This window comes from Lissotriton vulgaris, chromosome 2_1, assembly GCF_964263255.1.
Source record: "Lissotriton vulgaris chromosome 2_1, aLisVul1.2, whole genome shotgun sequence".
Classification (NCBI taxonomy): domain Eukaryota; kingdom Metazoa; phylum Chordata; class Amphibia; order Caudata; family Salamandridae; genus Lissotriton; species Lissotriton vulgaris.
In genome coordinates, this window is record NC_141687.1 from 941,306,905 (window position 1) to 941,327,815 (window position 20,911).

The 20,911-nt window shown below is 48.0% G+C and overlaps 1 protein-coding gene across 3 annotated transcripts in view; it reads left to right on the forward strand.

The window, feature by feature from the left end:
• Positions 1-20,911, forward strand: part of CSF3R (colony stimulating factor 3 receptor) — a 186,887-nt gene that overhangs the window by 138,074 nt on the left and 27,902 nt on the right. For all 3 annotated transcript variants that reach the window (XM_086956461.1, XM_086956460.1, XM_086956459.1), the window contains exon 10: positions 3,251-3,433. In XM_086956461.1, coding sequence (XP_086812587.1) covers positions 3,251-3,433 — 183 coding nt within the window. The remainder of the gene's footprint in view (positions 1-3,250; positions 3,434-20,911) is intronic.

Sequence of the window (20,911 nt, forward strand, 5' to 3'; positions counted from 1 at the left end):
GCCTCAATTCCTACGTCCTCCGTGACGCTGAGCACAGACTCACGTAGTGCCTCCCAGCACAGCTGACACACCGGGGGCCAAGAAAGGACTCAGTCAGTCCGGGCGCGGCACCTGGAGCGCACGTGGGCTGCCAATGGGCGGGTCACTGTATTGCGGGGGCTCTCCTCTGCACGCAAGCGACCCCACGTGGCTGCACACAGCTGCGGCAGGACGCGCGGGCAGCGGGCAGCACCCTGGGGCGTGGCGCAGGAGTAAGCTCACCTCGAGGCCTCGCCGGGCCGCGAAGACGTCCTCCAGTCCTCAGCCCAGAAATCGGAGCATCCCTGCAGCCTCCGGGCGCCGGGTAACACTGCGCCACAGGACGGGGCACGAGCGCCGCGAGCGGTCAGAAAGCTTGCGGCCGCCTCACCGCAGGTTGCGAGGGCAGGACCACCCTCGTCGCCAATTTGGTGTTGCCCGGATGTGAAGGGCAACACGATGGAACTATGCAAATGGGCCTTTGGGGGAAACATGCATTAATCACGACAAGAGACGGTTAGTGTGATGCAACTATCGGGACTCGCCTCCATCGCCTGACTGGCGTACGTTTGCGTGCCCCTTACTTTTATTGTATGCAGGTCACATGACCATAACGGTACGGACGTGTAGTGACACGTCACACGTCACGACATCACAACGCCCAGAAGACACTGAAGATAAACGTCAGTCCATCGGGCTGGAAGAAGCCAGGAAATCAAATGGGTAAGAGTGGGAGGGGTCACTTATCAGAGCCACAGCACTGCTTTTCAACACCAAAAAGAACAATATACAGTAAGGCAATGAAATGAGCATACCAGGCGCTAAAGACTCCCAGAGTACCAGCCATGGCTAACTGATTACCAATTTTAAGGCAGGGCCATCGAGCAGCCGTTTGACAGACAAGCTTTGGCAAAAACAATGCTCCATACCTTTGGGACCGGCTGACTTTGCAGGCATCCAAAATGGATCAGTAACTAAAAAAGAAGAAGAAGAAGATGAATTAGCAGGATGACAGACCGGCAGCACTTTGCTACCAGGTTTCCCTGCAAAAAATAAATAAATAAAAATACCTTTTTTTAAAATAAAAATATGATGGGTGGGTGTATGGAGCAGTTGAGGAGTGCGTGGCGGGAAGCAATGAAAAATGGATGGGCTTGACGACAAGCAGCAACAAGCATTGGCATAGCCAATAGGTCTCGCCTTTGGGACCTTATAATTGTTTAGCCATGCAACAGTTAATGTTGTTGCACTAAGAATATTGTGCTGCACAACTAAATACGTATAAGGTCCCAAAGGCAAGACCTATTGGCTAAGCCAATGCATGTTTTTAGAATGGGACCGGCATGTTTCCATGATCATATTTTAAAACTATCGCTGCTAATAAATGCCTCTCAATGCAGTGATATAATCTGATCTACTGATGTAAAACGCTCATGTATGTTAATAAATTACACTTTTTTTGTAGTTTGCAGAGAGTTTATCATGTTTTTACATGTTTACTGCAAATTTTATTTAAAACTAAAGGGTTCCTAAAGATAAGTTATCTAGGACACCTTCTTTACCTTGCTTTAGTTAACTTGAGTACGCCCATTCCTTTCACAGCTTTCTGAATGTTCCTGCTCTGTCAAGTCAACAGCATCCTAGTGCTGCCGGTCACCAGGGGGGTCGCAAATAAAGGTCAGGAGCCTTCTTTGAGTAGCCCTGCCCTAACTATACATGCTTGGCTTTCCCTACACCACGCTCCACAGCCCTTCCTTCACTTCCGAATCGCGAACCCCTGCACCGCGCCTTACAAAGGTCTGCGGGGCACAGGCTTTGAACAGTATTTGCACGGAGAGACGGATGCACACCCCAAGATGTTACTTGTATTCCAGCAGTGAGGCTTCGAACTGGTGTCAGCCGCACGGGAAGAGGACAGGGCTAGCAAGTGACCATGGCATCAGTAATTCTGGCATTCCTGTTTGCGGAAGGTTATTTATTATGTGTGGAAACAATTATCTGCAAAGGGCAATAAAGTCTCTCCGGAGTCATTAGCGGACGACGACAACATGAACCGCTGGCTAGAATTTTTGCTCGTAATGTAAGTGTTAATAATCTTGGATGCTGAAGCATTTTAAACAAGCGGGCGCGCCTCGCGCGGCTGCAGGAGGAGGGTAGAGAGGAGAGGGCCTGCCCGATTCCCTTGCGGGAGCGAGCAGCAAGAAATGCGCGCTGCTTAGGCGAGACCTAAAAACAGAGGCCAGGGGAGAAGTACACAAGCAAAAAGACAACAAAGAGCATGGGGCAGGCAAGGAGCTTGGTGGGGGAGAAGCTCATGACATAGCTTGCATTATGAGCGAGATAGCAACTGGAAGTGGGCAGGAATTTGGTGGGAGGAGAAGTGCATGCGGGAAAGAGATGGAAAAACTGTGCACTCTTTTGGACTGCTTAAGCAAAAAGAAAAAAGAAGTTCGCTAAAAGTGAACAGTGAAGACAAAGCCATCCACTCAGAGAGATGATAAAGAGGCTATATTTGTTCCATGGAAGGACCTAACACATCACGGACATGCTGGGGCAAGGAAAGCCACTCAATAAGAAACAAATGAGAGTGAAAAGAAACCCAAAGCGTACTAAGATCTCTCAGTTCTAGGTAAGTCCATAATCGGTCCTTTGCAGCCAGACAATTGTGCTGTCTATTAGGCTTAACCCCAGGGCAGGTGAGATGAATGTAGTGTTTGTCTCCTTTTTTCATGAACACAATAGGCATTTTTGTAAGGGTTAGATTTGTCCTAATTTCATAAGACAACAAGACACAAGCCCTTCTATTTGCAAACCAGCTGCATGATTTAATGGCTTTTTATAAGATGTGATCAAGGCCTCAGTCTGATTTTGAGGCACTAAACCCCTGGAAGCTGGTGCAGACCTTGCTGAGTGTACACCATACCACTGCCTTCCAAAGCTAAACAATTCAAACAGTGTTCTAATTGGAGGTACTATTTACAGGCTTTAGACACTCGTTGTTGGCTCACAGACAATTTGAAAATAAATACGGTAAGTGATGTTCATGCCTAGTAGTATACATTTCTATTATATAAGACAAAGTAAAGATTGATCATGCAGCTGTCTCTAGGGGAGCCAGACACCCACATGACCTGGAAAGGCATCTGCAGAATGTGGAAATACTTCATCTGTGTCATGTCCCAGCGTTAGTCACATTACTGAGTTGCATTGGGATTGCCTTTATTTCTTGCAGGTCGACCTCTGTCCCGTGTGCACGCCATTCCCAATGACGATCATAGCCTGCAGGTCGAGTGGGATGCCTCTGAGGCTTCTGTGAGTGGCTACGTTCTGGAGTGGTGTAGAGTGGCCGAGGCCAGCCCCTGCGACATAAAATGGAAAAAGGCAACGAATGCAAGTAGCAGATCACTTATACAAGGTAAAGATCTGAATTTGAACAATTATGGACGCACACAGTAAGGGTTAATTGGGGCAAGGTCCAGATACAAGCCAGTGGTGTACGCTTAAGGGGATTATGTGTCCTTTTGGTTTATACTGTATTATTATCTTACACATATTAAACATGTCTAACATGTGACTACCTTTGACCCAGCCTTCACAGTCTTTGAAAGGTGCCACCTATGCGATAATTCTCAATTTTCAACTGGGCATGCATGCATCTAATTTACACACTGTCACCTTTCAGCTTCTTTTCGGAACCTCTGCCACTTTGGAGCCAGGAGTGCTTTTCTTTCAATACAGATAAATTAAACTAGGAAAAAAATATTTCGCAAAACAAAATATTTTGTGAATTTTCGCATAGTTTTACATTTTTGCTCACCAAAGTAGCCAGATGAGGGCTTTAAAAATGGTTCATGCCAATGATTTAACATTATTGCCATTTTCCCAACTGAATTGTCCCTTGATGATGTGTACCTGCCTGCGCTATTACCCACTTCACTGGCAGTCATTGTTTTGACATTGGAAAGGCGGGAGACCCATATTGCTTTACCGAGGCTCAAACCTGCCACCTGCCAGATACACAAAGTTGTGTTGGGCACATACTTTCACCTGCTTATCCATAATCTACATGAAAAGTTCCAGCACTTGCATCAAGGGAAAACACATTTACTGCAAATGTGCACTGACAAAAAATGCAATTGAGTTTTCTGTGTATGGATGTAATTGTGTGACATGGGCACACATAAAGTAGTTGTGTTGCAGTGACTAATTTGTTTTTTTGGGAACAAGGACACTCAAGATAATATCTGGCTCCCCAATCTGACCAAATAGTTAGTCCATACGTACATCACCTTTCTCCTCTTGCCTCAGTTCAGTATCTCAACAAACTGAGAGGACTCAAAAAGTATAAAGCACTGCGTTCAAAAGAATATTGTATTGCACTGTATTGTAGCGTTTGTACAATAGGCGATACCCGAGAGTGTTTCTAGATGGTCAAGTAAAAGTCTACTTCCATGTATTGTGCATGGTTTGTAGAGTGTGACTTTACAGGTTAGCCTAAGTGGGAAGCATTTGAGTGGTGTGTGTGAGGTCAGAAGGGATGCTCCACACATTGCAGCAAACGTGGCTGAGCTTAAGTATGAATGAAGCCGAGACATACAAAGACTTTGTACATTCTTATCATCTTCAGATGGTTGGATAGAAAGTTATTGAGCTGTGATTGGCTGGAAGGGTGTGCTTATTAGTGGGCGGCTCCTCCATGTGGACCGAGGAGTGTCGCCCCACGGCTTTCTCACAATGCGAGAAGCAGAAACATAAAATGGTATTTACAAATACAATTTTATGTTAATGCTGCTCGCACGGCTTGAAAGGCCAGGTGGGTGGGTGGTCCTGCAACAGGTCAGGGGAGGAGTGGCTATTCCAATTTTGCGGGCCCTTGCTCCGGTTTGGTCAGCCCCATTGCAGCGTGGTGATTGGCTTAGGGGAGGGAGGCTGGCTGCCTCATGCAAGGAGCAGAGAAGCAGAGACGAATCATGACCGGATCGGGCCGGCTAAGGTAAGTTATATATATATACATATTTGACATTAAAATTACGCACCCCCTGCACAACCCCCTGTCCCCCCATCTGCGAGTCAATCCTGGCCATGTGGTGGTTATGTAGCTCAGCATAAGTGGGAAGCACTGCATGTTATGCATGAGATTCGAAAGGGTGCCCCAATTGTGAGTTTTGGTGATCCTGTAGCTGCATCTATACTTCGAATGTGGCAGTAGAATGTAGGATGAAGCAGCATTAAATTCCATGCACCCCAGAGAGGGGGCCTGTGCTGTGTGCACTAAATGCTCCAAGTCGTAGCCGATCAGGCATCCTTTCTGACCCTCCAGAAGGGACGGAACATATAATGTGTTGCTATTTGCATAATTAACTAGACTGTATGAGACTTTCAATAGAAGTATTGGTTTCTTTCTGTACTTCTCTTGAATCAGGCTGAAAGGTCTGCTACACGTCAGTATGATAGATTGCCCTGTTGCGCCGCCATGTGGTACCAGACTTCCATTGCACCACCAATTGTAAGTCTGTTGATGTAAATCAGATGATTGTAGACTGCAGAGGGTGGTAAGTGACGCATGTCTTAGAAGTCTGTAGAATGCAGCCTAACAAAGATTTCTACATTAGGGAGGCAACAATCCAGCATTTTTCAGGTATGTCCTGCAGTCGGGGATCCTGTTTTTCTGCTGCTGTGTGACAGTGACCCTGATGGCAAGGCCAAGGGTTTGCCTTTTCCTAAGAACATGTCACTGTATTGTGAGTTCTGTCCATCTTTGGCATGTAGTGTTCATTTCCAGTATATAAAGGTGATATGGTAAAGCAGAGTTTAGATCTCAAGTATTCTAATTACTTGGCTAAAACATACCCACTGGACCAGGTCTTGTGCCAGTGGTTACTGAGCAGTATGCATAGTAAATATTGATATTTATCAATGATGTTTCAAAGTTTAGACAGTGTAATTTGGATACCAGAGTTCATTTTCTAAACTTGTCTCTCATTATTTGCAATAGAAAGTAGTCAAAGCTTCCTCGAGGAGGTGGTAAAGGGAATAGAACTCAAATTTAGTATGAATAATAATCACACCAGATAAACTGGATCTCCAGCTGATTTATCTTTTAAGAAGGCCTGCTTTAGGGGAGCGGGATATTTTATGAAAGTCATATCACTCTGCTTCTCAAAAAAATTACTTCCGACACACAAGGTTTCCACAAGCATAAAGTGTCTTGAGAATTGATAATGAAATGTTGGCAATACAAATGTATATTGCTTTGCATTTGCTGAAACACAGTCATGGTACAAAGAGCAGGATCGACAGGGTCAAGGCTGATTTGCATATGGCCATGTCTGAACTGGGGTGGTGTGGAGTGCAAAAAATGATGGATTTAGGCCCAGATCTCTGTACTGGCGTGAATGTATGACATTGTTCTGCATTCTGTCCATCAACTGTTGTTTTTGCATTTGTCACCCAGAGTAGGATGGGTATGCTCAGACGTGCTCTCCACACCACTGGAGTCAAGCTATCCTGACTGATGACGGCTGATAGCCAGAAACCGGTCATAGGATGCTTTATTTCGGTCCAGGAAAGACATGGCTTGGCAGTTAGGACTGGACTGTTCCCATGAGGAACAGGGTCAAGGCTGATTTGCATATGGCCATGTCTGAACTGGGGTGGTGAGAGTGCAAAAAATGATGGATTTAGGCCCAGATCTCTGTACTGGGGTGAATGTATGACATTGTCCTACATTCTGTCCATCAACTGTTGTTTTTTCAGAAACTCAAAGCAGCCCTTGAAAAAATGCAGAATCAGACAAGTCCCAAAAAGCATGGCATAAATGAAGAAAACAAGTATACCTGATGCTCTCAGGAGGAAACCCTGCGGTACAAAAGGGGTGGTGATGGACAGAGCATCTGAATCAATCAAACACTCACACCCAGTCAAAAGATCTGGGTTTAATCCATCACCGTTCTTTAGCCCACTCTGCCACCCCAGTTCAGACATGGCTATATGCAAATCAGTCTGACCCTGTGCCTCATGGGAACAGTCCAGCCCGAACTGCCAAGCCATGTCTTCCCTGGACCGGAAACAAGCTTCCGAGGACCAGTTTCTGGCATTCTAGCCGTCTTCAGCTCGGCTTGCTTGAATCCAGTGGCAAAGTGAGCAAGGGACTCACGTCTGAGCATACCCTGCCACACTTATGGCGGCCAAAAGTGATACAAAAGGGGGTGGTGATGGACGAAGCATCTGAATCAATCAAACACTCACACCCAGTCAAAAGATCTGGGTTTAATCCATCACTGTTCTTTAGCCCACTCTGCCACCCCAGTTCAGACATGGCTATATGCAAATCAGTCTGACCCTGTGCCTCATGGGAACAGTCCAGCCCGAACTGCTAAGCCATGTCTTCCCTGGACCGGAAACAAGCTTCCCAGGACTGGTTTCTGGCATTACAGCCATCTTCAGCCCGGCTTGCTTGAATCCAGTGGCAAAGTGAGCAAGGGACTCACGTCTGAGCATACCCTGCCACACTTATGGCGGCCAAAAGCAGTACAAAAGGGGGTGGTGATGGACGGAGCATCTGAATCAATCAAACACTCACACCGAGTCAAAAGATCTGGGTTTAATCCATCACCGTTCTTTAGCCCACTCTGCCACCCCAGTTCAGACATGGCTATATGCAAATCAGTCTGACCCTGTGCCTCATGGGAACAGTCCAGCCCGAACTGCTAAGCCATGTCTTCCCTGGACCGGAAACAAGCTTCCGAGGACTGGTTTCTGGCATTCCAGCCGTCTTCAGCCCGGCTTGCTTGAATCCAGTGGCAAAGTGAGCAAGGGACTCACGTCTGAGCATACCCTGTCACACTTATGGCGGCCAAAAGTAGTACAAAAGAGGGTGGTGATGGACGGAGCATCTGAATCAATCAAACACTCACACCCAGTCAAAAGATCTGGGTTTAATCCATCACCGTTCTTTAGCCCACTCTGCCACCCCAGTTCAGACATGGCTATATGCAAATCAGTCTGACCCTGTGCCTCATGGGAACAGTCCAGCCCGAACTGCCAAGCCATGTCTTCCCTGGACCGAAAACAAGCTTCAGAGGACTGGTTTCTGGCATTCCAGCTGTCTTCAGCCCGGCTTGCTCGAATCCAGTGGCAAAGTGAGCAAGGGACTCACGTCTGAGCATACCCTGCCACACTTATGGCGGCCAAAAGCGGTACAAAAGGGGGTGGTGATGGACGGAGCATCTGAATCAATCAAACACTCACACCCAGTCAAAAGATCTGGGTTTAATCCATCACCGTTCTTTAGCCCACTCTGCCACCCCAGTTCAGACATGGCTATATGCAAATCAGTCTGACCCTGTGCCTCATGGGAACAGTCCAGCCCGAACTGCCAAGCCATATCTTCCCTGGACCGGAAACAAGATTCCGAGGACCAGTTTCTGTCATTCTAGCCGTCTTCAGCTCGGCTTGCTTGAATCCAGTGGCAAAGTGAGCAAGGGACTCACGTCTGAGCATACCCTGCCACACTTATGGCGGCCAAAAGCGGTACAAAAGGGGGTGGTGATGGACGGAGCATCTGAATCAATCAAACACTCACACCCAGTCAAAAGATCTGGGTTTAATCCATCACTGTTCTTTAGCCCACTCTGCCACCCCAGTTCAGACATGGCTATATGCAAATCAGTCTGACCCTGTGCCTCATGGGAACAGTCCAGCCCGAACTGCTAAGCCATGTCTTCCCTGGACCGGAAACAAGCTTCCCAGGACTGGTTTCTGGCATTACAGCCATCTTCAGCCCGGCTTGCTTGAATCCAGTGGCAAAGTGAGCAAGGGACTCACGTCTGAGCATACCCTGCCACACTTATGGCGGCCAAAAGCAGTACAAAAGGGGGTGGTGATGGACGGAGCATCTGAATCAATCAAACACTCACACCGAGTCAAAAGATCTGGGTTTAATCCATCACCGTTCTTTAGCCCACTCTGCCACCCCAGTTCAGACATGGCTATATGCAAATCAGTCTGACCCTGTGCCTCATGGGAACAGTCCAGCCCGAACTGCTAAGCCATGTCTTCCCTGGACCGGAAACAAGCTTCCGAGGACTGGTTTCTGGCATTCCAGCCGTCTTCAGCCCGGCTTGCTTGAATCCAGTGGCAAAGTGAGCAAGGGACTCACGTCTGAGCATACCCTGTCACACTTATGGCGGCCAAAAGTAGTACAAAAGAGGGTGGTGATGGACGGAGCATCTGAATCAATCAAACACTCACACCCAGTCAAAAGATCTGGGTTTAATCCATCACCGTTCTTTAGCCCACTCTGCCACCCCAGTTCAGACATGGCTATATGCAAATCAGTCTGACCCTGTGCCTCATGGGAACAGTCCAGCCCGAACTGCCAAGCCATGTCTTCCCTGGACCGAAAACAAGCTTCAGAGGACTGGTTTCTGGCATTCCAGCTGTCTTCAGCCCGGCTTGCTCGAATCCAGTGGCAAAGTGAGCAAGGGACTCACGTCTGAGCATACCCTGCCACACTTATGGCGGCCAAAAGCGGTACAAAAGGGGGTGGTGATGGACGGAGCATCTGAATCAATCAAACACTCACACCCAGTCAAAAGATCTGGGTTTAATCCATCACCGTTCTTTAGCCCACTCTGCCACCCCAGTTCAGACATGGCTATATGCAAATCAGTCTGACCCTGTGCCTCATGGGAACAGTCCAGCCCGAACTGCCAAGCCATATCTTCCCTGGACCGGAAACAAGATTCCGAGGACCAGTTTCTGTCATTCTAGCCGTCTTCAGCTCGGCTTGCTTGAATCCAGTGGCAAAGTGAGCAAGGGACTCACGTCTGAGCATACCCTGCCACACTTATGGCGGCCAAAAGCGGTACAAAAGGGGGTGGTGATGGACGGAGCATCTGAATCAATCAAACACTCACACCCAGTCAAAAGATCTGGGTTTAATCCATCACCGTTCTTTAGCCCACTCTGCCACCCCAGTTCAGACATGGCTATATGCAAATCAGTCTGACCCTGTTCCTCATGGGAACAGTCCAGTTCGAACTGCTAAGCCATGTCTTCCCTGGACCGGAAACAAGCTTCCGAGGAAGAGGTTTCTGGCATTCCAGCCGTCTTCAGCCCGGCTTGCTTGAATCCAGTGGCAAAGTGAGCGAGGGACTCACGTCTGAGCATACCCTGCCACACTTATGGCGGCCAAAAGCAGTACAAAAGGGGGTGGTGATGGACGGAGCATCTGAATCAATCAAACACTCACACCCAGTCAAAAGATCTGGGTTTAATCCATCACCGTTCTTTAGCCCACTCTGCCACCCCAGTTCAGACATGGCTATATGCAAATCAGTCTGACCCTGTGCCTCATGGGAACAGTCCAGCCCGAACTGCCAAGCCATGTCTTCCCTGGACCGAAAACAAGCTTCCGAGGACTGGTTTCGGGCATTACAGCTGTCTTCAGCCCGGCTTGCTTGAATCCAGTGGTAAAGTGAGCAAGGGACTCACTTCAGAGCATACCCTGCCACACTTATGGCGGCCAAAAGCGGTACAAAAGGGGGTGGTGATGGACGGAGCATCTGAATCAATCAAACACTCACACCCAGTCCAAAGATCTGGGTTTAATCCATCACCGTTCTTTAGCCCACTCTGCCACCCCAGTTCAGACATGGCTATATGCAAATCAGTCTGACCCTGTGCCTCATGGGAACAGTCCAGCCCGAACTGCCAAGCCATGTCTTCCCTGGACCGGAAACAAGCTTCCGAGGACCGGTTTCTGGCATTCCAGCCGTCTTCAGCCTGGCTTGCTTGAATCCAGTGGCAAAGTGAGCAAGGGACTCACGTCTGAGCATACCCTGCCACACTTATGGCGGCCAAAAGCAGTACAAAAGGGGGTGGTGATGGACGGAGCATCTGAATCAATCAAACACTCACACCCAGTCAAAAGATCTGGGTTTAATCCATCACCGTTCTTTAGCCCACTCTGCCACCCCAGTTCAGACATGGCTATATGCCAATCAGTCTGACCCTGTGCCTCATGGGAACAGTCCAGCCCGAACTGCTAAGCCATGTCTTCCCTGGACCGGAAACAAGCTTCCGAGGACTGGTTTCTGGCATTCCAGCCGTCTTCAGCCCGGCTTGCTTGAATCCAGTGGCAAAGTGAGCAAGGGACTCACGTCTGAGCATACCCTGCCACACTTATGGCGGCCAAAAGCAGTACAAAAGGGGGTGGTGATAAACGGAGCATCTGAATCAATCAAACACTCACACCCAGTCAAAAGATCTGGGTTTAATCCATCACCGTTCTTTAGCCCACTCTGCCACCCCAGTTCAGACATTGCTATATGCAAATCAGTCTGACCCTGTGCCTCATGGGAACAGTCCAGCCCGAACTGCCAAGCCATGTCTTCCCTGGACCGAAAACAAGCTTCCGAGGACTGGTTTCTGGCATTCCAGCTGTCTTCAGCCCGGCTTGCTTGAATCCAGTGGCAAAGTGAGCAAGGGACTCATGTCTGAGCATACCCTGCCACACTTATGGCGGCCAAAAGCGGTACAAAAGGGGGTGGTAATGGACGGAGCATCTGAATCAATCAAACACTCACACCCAGTCAAAAGATCTGGGTTTAATCCGTCACCGTTCTTTAGCCCTCTCTGCCACCCCAGTTCAGACATGGCTATATGCAAATCAGTCTGACCCTGTGCCTCATGGGAACAGTCCAGCCCGAACTGCCAAGCCATGTCTTCCCTGGACCGGAAACAAGATTCCGAGGACCAGTTTCTGGCATTCTAGCCGTCTTCAGCTCGGCTTGCTTGAATCCAGTGGCAAAGTGAGCAAGGGACTCACGTCTGAGCATACCCTGCCACACTTATGGCGGCCAAAAGCGGTACAAAAGGGGGTGGTGATGGACGGAGCATCTGAATCAATCAAACACTCACACCCAGTCAAAAGATCTGGGTTTAATCCATCACCGTTCTTTAGCCCACTCTCCCACCCCAGTTCAGACATGGCTATATGCAAATCAGTCTGACCCTGTGCCTCATGGGAACAGTCCAGCCCGAACTGCTAAGCCATGTCTTCCCTGGACCGGAAACAAGCTTCCGAGGACCGGTTTCTGGCATTCCAGCCGTCTTCAGCCCGGCTTGCTTGAATCCAGTGGCAAAGTGAGCAAGGGACTCACGTCTGAGCATACCCTGCCACACTTATGGCGGCCAAAAGCAGTACAAAAGGGGGTGGTGATGGACAGAGCATCTGAATCAATCAAACACTCACACCGAGTCAAAAGATCTGGGTTTAATCCATCACCGTTCTTTAGCCCACTCTGCCACCCCAGTTCAGACATGGCTATATGCAAATCAGTCTGACCCTGTGCCTCATGGGAACAGTCCAGCCCGAACTGCCAAGCCATGTCTTCCCTGGACCGAAAACAAGCTTCAGAGGACTGGTTTCTGGCATTCCAGCCGTCTTCAGCCCGGCTTGCTTGAATCCAGTGGTAAAGTGAGCAAGGGACTAACTTCTGAGCATACCCTGCCACACTTATGGCGGCCAAAAGCGGTACAAAAGGGGGTGGTGAGGGACGGAGCATCTGAATCAATCAAACACTCACACCCAGTCAAAAGATCTGGGTTTAATCCATCACCGTTCTTTAGCCCACTCTGCCACCCCAGTTCAGACATGGCTATATGCAAATCAGTCTGACCCTGTGCCTCATGGGAACAGTCCAGCCCGAACTGCCAAGCCATGTCTTCCCTGGACCGGAAACAAGCTTCCGAGGACCGGTTTCTGGCATTCCAGCCGTCTTCAGCCCGGCTTGCTTGAATCCAGTGGCAAAGTGAGGAAACCCTGGCATTTCCCCGAGAGCCTGCTGGCATGGAGGCAGTTTTCACGCTTGTGCAGTGGCAGCCATCTTCGAGCTCCCTGCTAGGCCCTTGGGGTTCATTTTATTAGTGTCCAGCAGGTCTGCCCCTCACCTGAGGCAATTCTGCACTGCAGCACAAGTGAAAACAAATATTGAGGGCCTGTCCTGCCAAGGTTGGGGACCGAATGGGTGCACTCCCCGTCCTCCACAGTTACAATCAGCAGATGGAGCTGGTTTGGAGCTGGAGTGCCCTCAGGGGCATCTCTAGAAGTGATTTCTAAGGAGGTGCAAACAAGGGGCTACAATATACATATTCATTTAAACATCTTAAGCAGACTGTGAACTAAACATTACGAAGGTGGAAGGGGTTGTGGTCTTCAGAGTGTTACAATCATTCCCATTTTCCCCTACACACCACTTTCTTCTGTAGTCTCTCCTTATGACACACCCTTTCCTCCTCAAATCTTTCTGAAACAATCAATTACAACACACTCCATCTGCATATCTTACGCCTCGTCACTTTCCTACTCTGCACACTCTTTTCACACTGTTCTGCAGTAACTTTCTTGTACCTCCTTCAGTTCACCACATCCACATACACACTGCGACCACTCACCTCTAAGTATATTTTAGTTAACTTTTGCCCTGTCAATGTTTGACAGCTGTGTACCTCTTTCACATACTTTTGCTCACAATTTCAACTGGCACGCATGACCATTCCTTTGTGCACTCTGCATAGAGGCCAAGGATTGGATGAGCATGTATTCCGAAACCCCTTGTCACCCACTGACAGGCAATGTGATAATTCACACTGCCTTTGACCCAAACACCATAGTTCTCAATTGTCCCTGTTATAAACATCCACCCACAACCGAAACTAAGACAGACACCTAGAGGCGACACTTTTCACAGTACACAATATACACGTGTAATATGTTACATGAAAGAAACTACAGAAACACAATATCCTGGAAAAACAAACACTTTCAAGAGATGCATGTCGTGATTGAAAGCAGCGCAAGAACCCGCAAGCGCCACTAACCTGACTCCGATGGCCAGCAGAAACGATAGACGATAGTCCTCCCAACTCCGCACTGCACAAAACCCAAAAATGGAATTATACCCACTATTCGAGTATGTACAGAAAGGGGCCGGGAGGTGGTTTGGCAGCGGGGGATTTGGTACTTCTGGTATCGTCTGGTCGATATACCCACGAGGTTACCGGTACTGGGACACTGCAGACGGAGGAGAGGACAGAGAACAAGAAATTAATACCACAAACCGTTACGGTCTGAACTCTTGTCCCCCCTTTTGATTCTAAACTCACCAGTTTCTCAACCCCATGTATCCGAGAATGAATCCATGAATACACTCTGCACGCTTGTGAAGATGTTGCCAGAAGTACGGAGAAGTTAGCTTCACTTCTCGACCTAAAACACACTACAGTTGTCTAGGGTAGAATATAAGAGGGCTAATTGTACTCGGCGTTAAAAGACACGCTTCGTGAGAACCACAATACTCCTTGTGGAAAGGTTTAGCCCAATTTGCAGTTAGTGTCAGTAAACACGGACAGAGAGAATTGTAACCCCCCGGTGCATAAACTATAAAGGAAGATGCTTCTGCACCGAACTAAACAAATATCAATAACCAACAAGACACTTTTGTAGGAGGCGAGCCCGCACTCCTCAGGTATACTTGCGCGGCAATGTATGGCTTGTAACAATGATTCTACTGGAATTCTGACCACGCTGGCGCTTCGCCGGCGCTGGTTGCACAAACGAATTCTGACCACGCAGGCTCTTCGTCGGCGTCGTTGCTTATCAGAATACTGACCACGCAGGCTCTTCGTCGGCGTCGTTGCTTATCAGAATACTGGCCACGCAGGCTTTTCTTCGGCGTAGACAAAGGTAACTCAACTCAGAGAGAACAAACCAACTGCTAACGAGAAATTACGGAACAAGATTGACAAGCCCCGTTATGTTCCGGAGGTGGAGTTTAAATAAGGTCCTCCCATTGATTCAACCCCCAGCGCCGGATGGCCTTCTGGGACTTGTAGTATTTCCGTAAGGGGCGTTCAGTACGGAATCTTTTGCATTTGGCTGTGTCGATGGTGGCGATCACTACAGAACCCCCTCTCGAGGACCGCCGTCCCGGCGGACGTCCTGGCTTACCGGGATACTGCTCATGGAATCGTTCAACCAAATTGGGACAATGTAGATGGTCCACAGGCTCCCAGGTCCTGTCTTCGGGGCCAAATACTTTCCAATTGACCAGGTACTGAATCCTGCCACGTACCATGCGAGAGTCCAGGATGGACAGTACCTCATATTCATCATGTCCATCAACTTCCACAGGACGAGGACGTTCAGGCAACCTCACGCTTGGAAGACAAGACACATGAAACACAGGATGAATCGTCCACGACACTGGCAACGAGAGTTTCATGGCTACCGCATTTATTACTTCACAAATACCATAGGGACCAACATATTTAGGCTTCAATTTCGTAAGTCCCTTAATATGCAGGTTGCGCGTTGAAAGCCAGACTTTGTCTCCAACCTTATACTCAGGTTCCGGGGATTGTCTCTTATCAGCAAAAAGCTTCTGGGCTGTTTGGGCTTTTTCCAAATTGTTCCGAGCCTCGATCAGAATCGCCCGAAGATGAGCATGATGTTCATGGATGGCAGGAACCAGGGATTCAGCCGGCCATTCAAATGGAAGCATGTTCGGGTGGAATCCATAAAGGCAAAAGAACGGAGAACAACCCAGGGTGGTATGTACAGCGTTATTATAGGCGAATTCCGCTAACCACAAAAGGATGGTCCAATCAGAGGTGTTTTGTAACGTAAAACATCGCAGGTATTGTTCAAGAGTCTGATTCAGACGTTCCGTTTTAGCATCCATTTGTGGATGGTAGCTGGACGAGAGACGAGCATCTATCTGCAGAATGGTACATAGAGCCTTCCAAAAACGAGAGGTGAATTGTGTTCCCCGATCCGTAATCAACACACTCGGCAATCCGTGTGGTCGCACGATGTGTTGCAGGAAGACTCTAGCTAATTCACTGGAGGAAGGCAGACCAGGTAAAGAGATAAAAGTCCCATTTTTGTAAGATGGTCAACTACCACCAGAACGACTGTCTGTTTCTCACAAGGGGGCATTTCCCCAATAAAATCCATAGACAAGGTATGCCATGGTTTGGGCGGAATCGGTAACGGCTGCAACAGTCCTGGCGGTTTGATATGACTGGCTTTTCCCTGTGCACAGATCGCACAGTTTGTTACATACTCCTTTGAATCAGCTCTGATATCAGGCCACCAAAACGATCGTTCCACATTAGCGGTGGTCTTGTGAATGCCCATGTGTCCCCCTAAAGCAGAATCGTGTGCTTATTCTAAAACCTTGGTTGTAACACGGTTCGGGGTATATATAAGGCATGGTAATGATATGCTAACTGATCTTTTTCGCATCGGTTGGCAGGCTCTTCCTGCACCCAAGATGCTATGTCCTGGTCAGTTAGGGCGACTCGAACGTCTTCTAGAAAATCTTCCGAGGTGATTAAGGCAATAGACAGTTCCGATTGTTCGGACCCCTTAAGAATGGAAGGGGGTTCAGTGGGAACTACTGCTTCTTCATCTTCCAGCCTGGAGAGCGCATCCGCTTTTCCGTTACGGGTCCCGGGTCTATACTTGATCACAAAGTCAAAGTCTGAGAAGAAGAGGGTCCACCTCAGTTGACGAGGAGTCAAGGCCTTTGCTGTTTTCAAAAACAACAGATTACGGTGATCTGTGATGTTTTCTACGGTATGTAATGCCCCTAGGAGGTAGTGTCTCCATTCTTCGCATGCTCTCTTGATGGCTAGGAGCTCTTTGTCAGTGATGGTATAATTGACTTCACACGGTGTGAGCTTCTTAGAGTAATATGCCACGGGGTGAAGCTGACCTGTGGTAGGGTGACGTTGGGACAGAACTCCACCGAGGGCATACTGTGATGCGTCAGTTTCCAGCACAAATGGCATCTTAGGGTCTGGATGTCGGAGAATGGGTGCTTGGGTAAACTTCTCTTTAAGAAGTTGAAATGTGGTCTCCGCTTCCTCTCCCCATTTGAAAGGGACATTTTTCCTCAAAAGGACAGTGATAGGATGTATGACCTTAGAGAAATCCTGAATGAATCGTCGATAATAGTTGGCAAAGCCAAGAAAGCTCTGCACTGACTTGACGTTTCGTGGCGTTTTCCAAGTTAGGATGGCATTGACCTTACTCATGTCCATTCTAAACCCCTGAGCATCGATCACGTATCCCAAAAAGGCAACTTGTTGAACATGAAAAAGGCATTTCTCCAACTTGGCATACAACGAGTTTTGTTGTAGCCGTTCCAACACTGTTCTTACATGTGTGAATTGGTCTAACAGAGATGCAGAATATATCAAAATATCGTCAATGTAAACCACACAAAATGACTCCAAACACCCCCTTAACACCTCGTCCATGAAGAACTGGAAGGCGGCTGGGGCGTTGCAGAGGCCAAAGGGCATCACCCTGTATTCGTAGAGGCCAAACTTAGTTCTAAACGCAGTCTTCCACTCATCCCCCTTCTTCACGCGTACAAGATGGTAAGCCCCGCGGAGATCAAGTTTGGTGAAATAGCGAGCTACTTTCAACTGATCCATCAACACAGGAATTAGGGGCAAAGGGTAACGGTTCTTGATTGTTACTCTGTTTATGGCTCGATAGTCTATACAAGGTCGCAACTCATCGCAGTCCTTCTTGGGAATAAAGAACATGGGCGAAGAAGCAGGAGAGGTGGAGTGTCTTATAAACCCAGACGCCAGATTGTCCTCTATGTAGGTCTTTAGATATAGTGTCTCCTTTTCCGTCAGGGCTACACCCTGCTGCAAGGGATATCAGCACCCGCAATGAGGTCTATCCGGCAATCGTAGGTGCGATGAGGAGGCAATTGGGTGGCCTTTTGTTTGTCAAACAAGGCGTGAAATTCACGGTACTCTTTTGGTAATGCTGTTGCACAGCAAAAGGAATCAACGGAACATGCACCAGCTAAATAAGCAGCGGGTGATGGATTAGGTGGGACGTCATGGTTTATTTCGTCCCGACAATGTTCTTTACAATACTCAGAAGTCATACTGACTGTCCGAGATGACCAGCTTACCTTAGGGTCATGCAGCGTGAGCCAGGGCATACCCAGAATGAGACGGAACTGCGGGGCATCTATGAGGTCGAACTGGATGTACTCACAATGATCCTCTCCAAATCTCATTAATAAAGCAAGCGTATGGTACGTTACAGGGCCTGATGAAAGTACAGTACCATCCACTGCTTTAACAGTCTCAGGTGTACGTTTCTTTTCACAGGGGATTCCCATGCCGAATGCATAGTCTTGGTCGATATAGTTCCCTGTAGCCCCCGAGTCCAACAAGGCATCGACTCTTAAAGAGTCCTGATTAGCTACCCATAGAGAAACACTCACGTTCATATGGGCGACTGCAGGGTGAAGGGTATTTGCCACATAAGGGGAGACCATGTTAGGTGGTTGTTTCAAATCAGAGGTCTCTACCTGATCCGAGACCTTCAGTTTTCTGACGGCTCACTTGAGGTAAGAGCGGCCTGTACTCGGGGAAGGGGATTCTTCCCCGGACCGTAATTCCTGGCTCTACATTCATTGATGAAATGCCCACCTTTGCCACAATATAGGCAAAGTTTGAGTCTCTGTCGCCTGTCCCTTTCTTCCCTAGTGAGAGGACCCCGGATTCCCCCGATTTGCATGGGTTCTGGCCCTTCTGGTGTCTTTGTTTTTTCCTCACCCCCCGGCCGGGGTTTAACCATGGGGTATGAGTATCTATTGTCTCCCCTGTTTCTATCCCCTTTTTGTTCCAGCAACCGGTGATCCAGTTGGATGGTCAGATCTATTAATTCCTCACAAGTAGAAGGCAATTGCACCACCTGTGCTAATACGTCCTTCAATTCTCCCCGTAGGCCTTGATAAAACAAAGAAATCCGCTTTTGAGCCGGCCAGTCCGTTTCTACGATAAGGCGGTTAAATGTGGTTATATATGACAACAGATCCTGGGATCCTTGTCTTAAGGTCATCAATTCGCGATCTAGGGACAACATATGGGACTTCCTGTCAAATAATTTACGTAGTTCCAGGCAGAATTCGGAGAAATTATGCAAAACAGGTTCATTCTTTTCCAGTAAGGGGATGGTCCAACTGTACGCATTCCCTCCCATGTAGGACATCATGAAGGCTGTTTTGGAAGCCTCATCCTGAAAAACCATAGGCTTACATAGGAAATGAAGACAACATTGATTCAAGAATGTCTCAAATTTTCGAGGGTCTCCATAAAACCTTTCGGGAGGAGCTAGAGGTATTCCATGATTTTGGATTATATGGACCATGGGATTGGTCTCGGTAGAAGTGGAAGGGGCTGCAAACGAACCCCCTGTTTGGAAGGAAGAAGGCGGAGGCAAGGTAGCCGGCCTAATTAACGGTTTCACAACCTGCTCCTTATGTGCAAGATCGGACATCTCTTTACGTAGATCGGAGACCTCTTTGTATAAGGCCTGGTTCTCTGCACGAGAGGTTTGGACTTCTTGTTGTAGTTCTGTAAAGCTCTCCAACAAGGAAGCGAGAATGGTATTTGTATCCATCGTCTAGGCTGGGCTGTATTCTTGGGCTTGTCAATCTGTCGTGATTGAAAGCAGCGCAAGAACCCGCAAGCGCCACTAACCTGACTCCGATGGCCAGCAGAGACGATAGACGATAGTCCTCCCAACTCCGCACTGCACAAAACCCAACAATGGAATTATACCCACTATTCGAGTATGTACAGAAAGGGGCCGGGAGGTGGTTTGGCAGCGGGAGATTTGGTACTTCTGGTATCGTCTGGTCGATATACCCACGAGGTTACCGGTACTGGGACACTGCAGACGGAGGAGAGGACAGAGAGCAAGAAATTAATACCACAAACCGTTACTGTCTGAACTCTTGTCCCCCCTTTTGATTCTAAACTCACCAGTTTCTCAACCCCATGTATCCGAGAATGAATCCATGAATACACTCTGCACGCTTGTGAAGATGTTGCCAGAAGTACGGAGAAGTTAGCTTCTCTTCTCGACCTAAAACACACTACAGTTGTCTAGGGTAGAATATAAGAGGGCTAATTGTACTCGGCGTTAAAAGACACGCTTCGTGAGAACCACAATACTCCTTGTGGAAAGGTTTAGCCCAATTTGCAGTTAGTGTCAGTAAACACGGACAGAGAGAATTGTAACCCCCCGGTACATAAACTATAAAGGAAGATGCTTCTGCACCGAACTAAACAAATATCAATAACCAACAAGACACTTTTGTAGGAGGCGAGCCCGCACTCCTCAGGTATACTTGCGCGGCAATGTATGGCTTGTAACAATGATTCCACTGGAATTCTGACCACGCTGGCGCTTCGTCGGCGCTGGTTGCACAAATGAATTCTGACCACGCAGGCTCTTCGTCGGCGTCGTTGCTTATCAGAATACTGACCACGCAGGCTCTTCGTCGGCGTCGTTGCTTATAAGAATACTGGCCACGCAGGCTTTTCTTCGGCGTAGACAAAGGTAACTCAACTCAGAGAGAACAAACCAACTACTAACGAGAAATTACGGAACAAGATTGACAAGCCCCGTTATGTTCCGGAGGAGGAGTTTAAATAAGGTCCTCCCATTGATTCAACCCCCAGCGCCGGATGGCCTTCTGGGACTTGTAGTATTTCCGTAAGGGGCGTTCAGTACGGAATCTTTTGCATTTGGCTGTGTCGATGGTGGCGATCGCTACAATGCAAGAGTATTCTAACAAAAAAAACAGTAGGTAAGTATTTTTTAAGTTATAAGTCATTTAAACTTTGTGATATCTGTCACTGTGGTACTTTCACAAAGTTTCATAACATTTTGTGAAAATACCACAGTACATGGCACTAAAAATATTTCAAAATATATATAAAAACATTTCCCTACCTGTTACAACTTCAATAAAGTGGTACTAGGTAGGGACCTACT